The following is an 11,559-nucleotide window of genomic DNA, read 5'->3' on the forward strand; positions in this document are numbered from 1 at the left end:
ATTGCCAACTACGTTGCAATCACTTCTCGAATGTGCTGGCTTGAACCTAAAAGTGCCGCCCATCCCATTTTTGAGTTTTAGTAAATTTATGTATACTTTTGGGAAATGACCCAAACATAGTCACTAGCTATGTTTGGACTATGACATCTCATTTTAACACGTTGGTTGCCTTAATAGGGCAATATTCTTGACAAATTCTGTAATACATATTACTTGTTACCACATAATCTGGCTACAGTGAAGAGAATTTTTATATCCTTTTGGCCATGTGAATTGCCAAATTGCATCATGTGTCCGTCTATTCTTTCAAAAGCCAATAGGGCAAAACATCATTGTCCACCTCATCACAAGGTCTATTAGTTCTGGCACAACAAACACGGCATTGGTGGTGGCTTGTATGCTTCATAATAGTAAGATCAAAGATGTCCATGCAAGAACCATGTGATGTGCATTACACAAGTCTGGAATGGTGACCACTTTGCTTGTCAGTGTATGTTTTTCCTGGAAAACCCCTTTAGGCTATGTTCACATCATGTAAGAAAAACTGCAGTATCGGCTGGATGAGTCCGACGTCCATAGGAAATAACTGGAGCAGTGATTTCCTATGGATGTCGGACTCACCTCTTCTCATTTACATATCGCGTGCAGACCATCGGGCGGTGATTTCTCCGCGGCGGGACTGGCTTCAGGAGCGGGACTTGCAGGATGAGGTAAGTATCTGGGGCTCCACCAGGGGGTCGGGCGGGCTCTTCCTTCTCTTCTACCGTGACAGGTTCCCTTTAAAACGTGTTGTAGAGGTCATTATTATGTTTGCTGGATGCCTTTACATTTCCACATTATGGCCTTGAATGTTAGTTGATCAAACAACAAATCTCATTCTTCTCCTTATAGCGGCTTTCACATCTTTATTCTTCAGGCTGTAGATCAGCGGGTTCAGTATAGGGACAGCAGCAGCATTAAACAAAGAGAAATATTTATTGGAGCCCAAATTGATGGATGACGTTGGCCTCAGGTACTGAAAGACAAGAGAAGCGTAGAGACAGAGGACAACTGTAAGGTGAGAAGAACACGTGTAGAAGGTTTTACGTCTGCCACTGCTAGAACGTATAGACAAGATGGTGGAAATGATGAAAATGTAAGAGATGAATGTAAGGGCAAAGGGGGTAAATACAGAAAAAAAAACTCCAACAGTAAGAATATAAAGCTGGAGAAATGATGTGTCATTGCAGGATAGCTTCAGTACTGGCACAACGTCACAGAAGAAATGGTCCACCTTGTTAGAGTCATAACATGTTAATTTGAAGAGCCCCAAAAAAGTAGGTAAACTTTCAAGAAAACCAAAGACCCAACAAAGAGAGGCCAGAACAATACAAAGTTTAAAGTCAATGATGAGACGATAACGTAAAGGGTTACAGATAGCAACATAGCGATCATAACCCATAGCCGCCAATACCAACAGTTCATCACAAGTCAATGACAAAAAGGTATAAATTTGTACAAGACATTCAACAACTGAGACAGTGTTATCTCCCGATATGAAGGAAATAAGGATTTTATGAAGAGAGATTGTAGAACAACTAATGTCCAAGAGAGACAAGTTGGCCAAGAAAAAGTACATGGGAGTATGGAGATGGTGATCTAGACAAACAAGGAGGAAGATGGTGATGTTACCTCCAAGAGTGACGAGATAAATGAGCAGAACCAGGAGGAAGACCAAACATTGTAATAAAGGCTTCTCTGAGATCCCGATAATGATGAAATAGGTCGTTGTGGTCACATTACCATGATCCATTGTAAAATTTAAAAAATTCTTAGTTGACAGTTGACAATAAAATAGAATATTTAAAATGTGTGTGTTTTTTATATCACTTTACATATCCAAAAGAATTTTGTTATCTTTTTATAAAATTAAAAATTTCAAAAATTCAGGGCGAATAAAAACAAAAACAACAAAAAAAAATTAAGTAAGATTGCCTACAAATAAGAGAGTGTTTCAGAAAGCTTAAATGATTTCCAGTTTTACATACTGTACACTAGTGTACAGATTAGAAGCCCATACTGCATAGATAGGCAGGTTTCTAACAGGAAGTAATTTAATAGGCTCCTATTGTGAAACATGAGACAGATAAATGATATATCCAGCAAACTGCAGCTACACAGTGATGAGAACAAGGAGGACGCGTCAGACTTATTCTTTATAAATGGAAGGAGAACACTAGCGATAGGAGCAGGGGATTAAATAGAGAAAGGAAAATGTTGAGGGTTTCCCTTGTGTCAATAAAAGCCGAGGGGATATAACATTAAAGTAAGAAGCACAAAGGACATACGTCCCCTGATGAGGAAAGAAGCAGACTTGAGAAAAAAGTAGACTATAAGGGAAATACAAAAGCTGCGTTTGTGTCTTTCTCGAATAGTATATGGTTCCTCTATCAGGTGTACAGCAATGAAGGTCATGAGTACTACTATAACCCTCAACATAAAAGTTAAAGGACAACCTTGGTGATTTTTTTTCCCAGGCAATTAAAACACATTACGAAGTTATATAACTTCTGCCTCCCTTCCCTATCACCCCCTACCCCACCCCACCGGAAGAATTAAAACACATACGTACCTGATCCCTGTCGATCATGGCCGGCGCCAACTTGTGTCGACCCCCGTGTGAGATATTAGCAGATGACTTACAGCTTGCTGAGCTCCGATTGGCTGAGAAAGCTGTCAGTAATTTGTTGCTGCCAGCTGAAGGAGAGGGAAGTGCCGAAGAGATTAAGACGCTGACAGAGTGCTGGGGACCCGTGATTGATGGGAGATTTAGAGCTGGACCGGGGAGTGAGGGTAAGTATAAAAACTACTTAAAATTAAGACCCCTCCCATCTGACCAATTAAGTAAAGTGTCAAGTTATAAAGTAACATATCTCAGGATATGCAGGAAAAGAGCTGAAAACACAAAAATAGGCGCTCCCTGGGTGAATCTGTAATAGTAAGGGTAATGTACAATGACGGTGAGGATTGCACTCACCTGGTGGGGTTGCGCTAAGAGCACAACACCTGCAATAGCGTGGGTATAATGTTTTCCTCGATGCAGCCGCTCCAGGAGCCCGAGACGGGATGCCTCGCGTCAAAGGTTAAAGTCAATGTAGAAATAGTGCAAAGGAGGCGCAAGGAGGCTGAAGGTGGAGTCCGGTATCATAGAAAAATTTTTATTTGCATATAGGAAACACGTTTCAAGGCTACAGTGCCTCTTTTTCAAGCCAAAAATAAATTATGCATATACATGGTAAAACCCTGAGATAATTTAAAGAGGACCCGTCACCCCCCGCGCCGGGGTGACAGGCTCCCAACCCCCAGATAGATCCTCTTATACTTACCTCATGTCGCCGAGTCCCGCTGCCGGAGCCGGTCCCGGGACGGAGATATCCCGGTGAGAAGCCGGCGCGCGCGCTGTGGAGATGGGTCCAGCGTCCATAGAGAATGAATGGAGCCGGACTCATCTCTGCTGCGCGCGCACGGCTCCATTCATTCTCTATGGACGCCGGACCCATCTCCACAGCACGCGCGCCGGCTTCTCACCGGGATATCTCCGTCCCGGGACCGGCTCCGGGTCCGGCTGAGGTAAGTATAAGGGGATCTATCTGGGGGTCAGGAGCCTGTCACCCCGGCGCGGGGGGTGACAGGTCTCCTTTAAAGGAGAGAGCCGCGCCAAAAAGAGGGACGAAGCAAATCTGAAAAATTAGCAATAAACAAACTAGCCTCCAATACCGATATCGTTATTCGTTGTGCCGACAAAGGGGGCGGTATCGTGGTACAGGACCGATGCGATTACATAAAAGAAGCTTTAAATATATTATCAGATGATAATTATTATGAAATTCTAGACAGATCCTACGGCACAATATATGATAGAACTCAAAAATCTTATGGACAAGGCTTAATCCGATGGCATTTTAACCAATAAAGAGAAAAAATACATCTCAATATCCGAACCTAGCATGGCTACCTTTTACCATCTTCCCAAAATGCACAAGGACTCACAGAATCCCCCGGGTCACCCTATAATTGCAGGTATCTCATCCCTAACAAGCAACCTGTCACATTACATCGATCTTATCCTTCAGAAATATGTTTCACAACTACCTTCGTACCTCAAAGATTCGACTACTCTGATCTGCAAATTGCAAAAAATACAATGGCAACCCAACTACCTTTGGATCACTTTGGATGTATCAGCCCTCTACTCGAACATACCACACAATAAAGGGATCACATGTATCTCAGACATCCTAAGTTCCGACAGTAATATGCATCCCTTACAGAAACAATTTATTTTAGATGGAATTAAATTCATACTTACACATAACATTTTTTCTTTTGAAAGCCGACTATATCGGCAAACTAGAGGGACGGCCATGGGCACACGTTTTGCACCGAGTTATGTAAATCTTTATATGGGTGAGTTCAAAAAATTTTTTATCGAACACAATGTATCCTGGCAGAAACAGATTGGCTTTTTTTAAAGATATATGGATGATTTAATCATCATTTGGAATGGTACTGAGGCAGAAGCCAACTGTTTTATATTGAGCCTAAATATGAATATGTGGGGTTTATCCTTCACGGTAACATGCTCCCGCACACATATAGAATATCTAGATTTTGATATCAGCATAGAAAATAATAATAATATCACCAAGACATTTTTTAAAAAGGTCGATAGCTATAGCTATCTAAATGATCAGAGTGCACATGCTGGGAACTGGAAATACAACATTCCCTTCAGCCAGTTTAAAAGGATACGCAGAAATTGCACTAACTATGAAGATCAAAGCAACATTCTAACTTTTAGATTCATTGCAAAAGGCTATTGGAAAAGTATAGTCACGGCAGCATGCAAAAGAGCGAGAACACTTACTCAAACGGAATGACTACCCCCAAAAAAACTAATTACATGTTCTTCTACTAATGATAAATTCAGTACTTGCTTCTTGACTACATACAATAACAATCGGAAGAAACTTGAAAACATCTTACAGAAGCATTGTAATATTCTACTTAATGATCCCTACATCGAGCAGTGCATCCCACAGAGACCGAAACTCCTGTTCCGTCGTGCGAGGACTCTTAAGAGCATTATCGCACCCAGCAAACTACGTCAGATTGAAGATAAGAAACTTCAAAAAACCCAGAACAAACTAACCGGAAGTTACAAATGTCACATCTCCAGGTGCCCCAGGGGATGCTCAGTGTCCCTCAGTGTCCTGGCTACTAAATATCCCTGCTGTCTCTATCTCTCCACTGCAGGGAGCTCCACCGCAACTCTCCCCCAACCCGGGGACACCTCCCCCAGTGTGCCCGCTCGGCCGATAATCATTCCATGTAATAGGGCCTTAAGAATGCACCAGCTTTTATGATCTAGACAAAGGGAAATGCGTAATAAATGTGTCAAGAAATAAAACATACTGTAAGCAACTTACCTGCCGCGGATCCAGCGGCATCCTCCCCGATGGCGTCCTTGACAACCAGGGACGCCACGGCTCCGTGTCACGGCCGGCTACCGCCCAGCTCTCTCAGCTGAGTGCTGTCACACTCAGGCTGAAGGGCAGATCGCTCTGCCATTCAGCCTGCAGTGTCTCAGCTGCACAAGATTCGGATTCAGGAGGCCGGACCAATGAGAGGCTGGTCTGGGCTCCTGATCCGATATAAAGTACAGCCAATATCAGATTCCTTTGCTGGCTATTAGAGTGTTCTAGTCCCAGCTCCCCTGATCCTTGTCCTGCCTACCCTGCCCTATCCTATCCGCTGTTGTTACGTTGTTTCCTGACCTTCTGCCTGTTACCGACTTCCCGCTTGCCTTCCGATTTTGTACTTCGCTGCCCGTGTGTTGCTGACTTGGCTTGTTTACTTCGCTCTATTGTGTTCGTTCGTCTGTCTCGTTTTATGTTTACACTTACATCAGTATAGGGACCGGCACCGTGGTTGTCCGCGACCGTTTAGGGTCGTTGCGGCAAGTAGGTAGGGTCAGAGGGTGGGTCTAGCTCTAGGGTCCACTGTCTCTGTGTGTCTGGTGTCACCGGTTTCTAACACATACCTACAAACCTACTATCTAGAAGTAAACGTGTAAAAAATGTGTAAGGTCCAAACTTTTAAAATGGGGCTAGAACATGAAATACCATGTTGCTCCAATTGTAGTGACTGTAGTGTAGACAAAATAGATGGGATGATAAATGCTGCATATATGGTTTGACACTTTTTGCTATGTTAGAGGTTCATACTGGTGTTTACAATGATTTAATTACTTATTTGCACGTTTGCACTATAGCACTTTGGATTCTTTATATTGTGTACCATTTTCTCATACATAGACTTTTTTGTATTCTGCCAGTCACTTTACTTGTATGCACTTTATAGTTTATATATGATCATGTGGAGCACCATTTACATGCTAGATTCCCTGGTAAAGTAGGAAACTATATTGTCCTCCTGCTTAGTTTCTATATACCTAAGTGGCTTTTTAATTGATTTTATTCTTGTTTGTTGTGGTGTGTTTTTTGTTTGTCCCAATAAATTTTCCATTTTTCTTGGATTTAGTGGTGTGCGCTGTATTGTATTATAGTGTCCAGCTTTTTTCTTGCTTATTTTTATAAGGTTGTCTTTTTGGACACTTAGCTGCACCCCTTGTTTCTCAGATAATGTTGGTGAGCTCCCCCATATCTTAGATGGGATGATAAATCTGGACTATATGTCGGCTTAGGATTTAGGATAATTTGGATTACCCCGAGCCACACAACCAAAAACTAAAACTAAAAAAGGGCGCAAAGCTTCTAGAAGACTTGTCCCCATCCTTTTTGGTCATTTTAAAGATGTTCTCATCTAAGACTATGGTACAAGGTTATTATAATTAGACTAACACAGAATACGTCCATGAACAGCTGTCACATAGACTGATCCCGTGAGACCGCCTCATATGTGAGTGACTGCATTATATAAGCTGTGTTCTCTGCAGAGACTAAATGCACAGATGGATAGAAACTGGTAGGTAAGATCATGTCAGTGAATCATTACCCTGTTATTATATGATTCACACCAGACCCTAAAATCACCATATGCTTATTTTGTTACATTATTTATATAAATTATTTGACCAGATGCTACCGGAAATGTCGTGGAATCGTATTATGTCCTTTTATGATTAAATCCCTTATTTGGCCGATGTAGTCAGAGGTGTAACTGGTGGCTACTGAGTCCCAATAGGAAATCTGTAACAGCAGCCCCCATCTTACAAGTCCTAATACTGATATCATCCGAGTGTTAAAAAAACCTACAGAAATGCTCCTTTTTAACCTATTTAGCTGGATTTTTTGGGTGACTGAAGAATCTGAACACAACCGTCAACAAAAGGTTGCTGGGAGGTGAAAAAGATATGCTGTATAAAGCCTCGTTCACACTGTATTTTTTGATTAAACAACGGCTGTTGTTGCAGGTTTGCAACAATGGCCGTTGTGTAATCACATTAACTACTATGGAATCCCGGCCGGAGTGTATACACACTGTCTACACTCCAGCTGGGATTCCATGTGGCCATACAGAAAACTGCCATGCCTATTTTGTGTTGCCTCTATTCATTGAATAGCAGCCACATGAAATAGACTATGCATACTATAGACTAAGTGTGGCTATGGCCGTACTTTACATTATCTTCTATGGCTAATTGGAGTGCGGGCACATTCGAATGTTCCCGTTTTCCAATTAAAAAGAAGTGATGTTGATTCGTCCGTTACTGCAGTACCAGCCAAGTTGAACATCTCAGACAGTGGCCGTTTCAAAGCCTTCAAGCAGACCTCAAAGCCTCGCAGCTTGATGAGCAGAATAAAGATAGGAATAAAGCTACTGTAGATTCACTCATCTTTATCCATAAGGTTTCTTGGGCTTTAGACCACCTAAAGGGAAATATTTTTATACTATAAGGTCACTGGTATCGGAGGCTGCCAGTTCCTTGTTCCCTCCATATCTGGCTTATTCCTTAAAGTATGATGTCATGCTTTATTATGCAATTTTTTTAAGTATTAAGAAAAGTCAATCAAGATTTTTTATTCCACAGCAAAAGAAACGTAAGGTGTAGTTTGCTGAGCATGAAAACATTTCTGCCACTAGCTGGTGCTTTATAGTTTCAACCCTTTAACTCAACATGATATACCGGTAGCAGTGAGTGGTATACAGAATTGTCAGAAGTCCCATAGACTTGCTTTGCAATTGCCCATACAAGTCCCCTAAAAGGAATATAAAGTGTAAAAATAAATGCTTTAAAAAAGAAAAATAAATAAATAAATAAAAATTCACATCACGCTTTTCCCAAAATTTTCTAATTAAATTTTTTTAAAACTGCAGAATTGTTCAAATTATTACAATATACAGTATGTTATTGCTCCTGCACAGTGAACAGCATATATGGTAAAAGTTGCCCGATGCCAGAGGTATGTTTTTTTCCGGTCTTTTCACATCCTAGAAAATAAATAAATAAAAATCGATCAGCATAACATGAACATATATCATATATGACACTGCAATGAAAAATTTGTGAAAAAATGTTACTGTCCTCGTAAGACTTTACTAGTTTGTATGATGAACTTTGATACGATTATTTTTTCTTAGAAAGATGTGTACTTTTCAAGGTACGATTAAGCTACTCTGATTTCTCTGATCCTTTAGAACATTCCAAATTTGATCTGATCAGATGGAACAACTAAATCAGACTAAGGTAGCATTTTTTATTATTAAAGGGATTTCAGATGCTCCTAAACTTCAAGTTCCCATCTTCCTTCTGGTTCTTCTTATTTATCTCATGAGTCTTGGAGGAAATATAACCATTCTTCTCCTGGTCTGCTTAGACCATCATCTTCACAACCCCATGTACTTCTTCCTTGCCAACTTGTCCATCATTGACATTTGTTCTGCCACAGTCACGCTACATACCATGCTTCTAAATGGAATCACTGGGAGCAGAACGATCTCCTATGTAAGGTGCATAGCCCAGATATATTTTTTTGGATGGTTTACCAGTGAAGAAATGTTGTTCTTGACGGCCATGAGTTACGATCGATATGTGGCCATCTGTAACCCACTTAGATATAAGATGATCATCAACCAGAGAGTTTGTACCATGTTGGCCACTGTATGTTGGGTACTTGGTTTTTTAGAGATAATACCCTATGCTGTTTTGGTCACGGGTTTTACATGTTATAAATCCAACATAGTCAACCATTTCTTCTGTGATCTTGTTCCCGTGATAAAACTCTCCTGCAGTGACACATCAGTATTGGAGATCTTGTTCATTGTGGAGGGAGCTGTTATCATGGCTCTTGGCCCTCTCTCTTTAACAGTCACTTCATATATTTTTATTATAACCACCATACTCAAGATCCGTTCCAGCAATGGGAGATGGAAAGCCTTCTATACATGTTCTTCACACCTCACAGTAGTTATCGTGCTCTATACCACTCTCATATATCAATATTTGAAGCCCATATCACCCGAGAGCTTGGAGTACAATAAGTTGCTCTCTCTCTTTAACTCAGGTGCGGTCCCAATTCTAAACCCTCTCATATACAGCTTGAAGAATAAAGATGTTAAAGCAGCTTTCCGGAGAAAAGTTTATTCTTTGATTGATAAAGTTAAAGGAGAAGTCCGGTGAAAATTTTTATTAAATTATTGTATTGCCCCCCAAAAGTTATACAAATCACCAATATACACTTTTTATGGGAAATGCTTATAAAGTGTTTTTTTCCTGCACTTACTACTACATCAAGGTTTCACTTCCTGGATAACATGGTGATGTCACTTCCTGGATAACATGGTGATGTCACTTCCTGGATAACATGGTGATGTCACGACTCGACTCCCAGAACTGTGCGGGCTGTGGCTGCTTGAGAGGATGATGGCAGAGGGACACTGAGGGACACAGGGCACTGGAGGGACACTGAGCATTCCCCTGTAATCATCCTCTCCAGCAGCCACAGCCCCAACAGCTCTGGGAGTCGGGTCGTGACATCACCATTTTATCCAGGAAGTAACATCACCATGTTATCCAGGAAGTAAAGCCTTGATGCAGTTGTAAGTGCAGGAGAAAAAGCCCTTTATAAGTATTTCCCGTAATAAGTGTATAGTGGCGATTTGTATAACTTTTGGGGGCAATACAATACTTTAATAAAAATTTTCACTGGACTTCTCCTTTAAGTAAAATGTAACTCTAGTTACATAGTTAATAAGGTTAAAGAAAAGACAAGAGTCCATCAGGTTCAACCTATAACCCTACTGTGTTGATCCAGAGGAAGGCAAATCCCCTCATGAGACAGATGTCAATTGCCCATAGCAGGGAGAAAATCCTTTTCATCTGTAATCATGGCAATCAGAAAAAATCCCGGGATTAATGTCCAAATCTAATCTAAACCTAAAAAAAAAAGAAAAAAAAAGTGTAACTGCCATAAACTCCAATATCCAACCACAATGAATAGGTAGGCAAAAGCAGAAGAAAAAAGAAGAAAAGTAGCTACTAGTATGTCAGGGCAACATAAAAACATAAAACCAGTTGGACTACAAATGTCCACTTTTAAAGGGTTGTATGGAGAACGCCTTCTGTTAAATGACTCCTCCATAGTAACTACAGACCTTATGGTATGGTGTAATGACCACTGGGATCCTGAATACTCTACTACTTTGTGTATGATAATCTGCCACTCCATTACCAAAGTCATGCTATGCAAATTAATATGCAAATTAGCTTTTTAAGTGCACTGAGGGTGATCTCACCGCTACTTCTGCCCACTGCACCAACCTCCTAATAAATAGGCATGACAGGCTACACTGCTGGCGACCAATCCTGCACATGTGCATTACAGGTTTCTGAGCACTATAACAGTACTCTGACTAAGCAGCAGCAGGATTTGGCTAAGCCAGGACCACTATCAGCAGCAAAATCCATCATGCATAGGGTGTTGTCGAGTGCGGGAGTAGCAGTGCACCAGTGGAATGGGACCACCCTTGGTGCAAAAAATGAACTAATTTTCATAGCAGAGCTCATGAACAGCATGTTGAATTACAATACCGAAAAACAGATATATTTAGGATCCCGGTGGCTATAACATGATACCACAATGTTTGTATGTAGTATGGTGGTTATACATTCCTTTTTTTTTTTTTTTTTTTTACAAACTTCTTACATGTCATAGTGACAACTACAGTGTACCCCACACACTAGTTGGCCCTCCTCTGCTTTCTCCTAAATGCACAGTAAGTGGTGTACAGATGAGATCATAAATTTCTATTAGACTGTTTACGAATCCACAGACTATGGCTATGTTCTTACAATGTAAGGACAATGGCCGTTGTATTAAGTGTCAAACAATGGCCGTTGTTGCATTGCATTGAAAATTGCATTAAAAACAACGGCCGGAAATTATTGACGTCAGTTATTTCAACAGCCGTAGCAAACAACGGTTGTTGTTCGGTGCATTGTGTGAACAATGGCAGTTGTTTGCATTGACTTCAATGCAACACATTTCACTATGATAA

The 11,559-nt window shown here is 40.9% G+C and overlaps 2 protein-coding genes across 2 annotated transcripts; one reads left to right on the forward strand and one right to left on the reverse strand.

Annotated features, from left to right (window-relative positions):
- Positions 1-859: 859 nt before the first annotated feature.
- Positions 860-1,792, reverse strand: LOC138766481 (olfactory receptor 5V1-like). The gene has a single exon (XM_069944071.1). It carries the CDS (start codon positions 1,790-1,792, stop codon positions 860-862), a length of 933 nt encoding a protein of 310 aa, XP_069800172.1.
- Positions 1,793-8,725: 6,933 nt separating this feature from the next.
- Positions 8,726-9,682, forward strand: LOC138766482 (olfactory receptor 5V1-like). The gene has a single exon (XM_069944072.1). The coding sequence runs from the start codon at positions 8,726-8,728 to the stop codon at positions 9,680-9,682; it is 957 nt and encodes a 318-aa protein (XP_069800173.1).
- Positions 9,683-11,559: the final 1,877 nt, after the last annotated feature.

Source organism: Dendropsophus ebraccatus, chromosome 10 (assembly GCF_027789765.1).
Source record: "Dendropsophus ebraccatus isolate aDenEbr1 chromosome 10, aDenEbr1.pat, whole genome shotgun sequence".
NCBI lineage: Eukaryota > Metazoa > Chordata > Amphibia > Anura > Hylidae > Dendropsophus > Dendropsophus ebraccatus.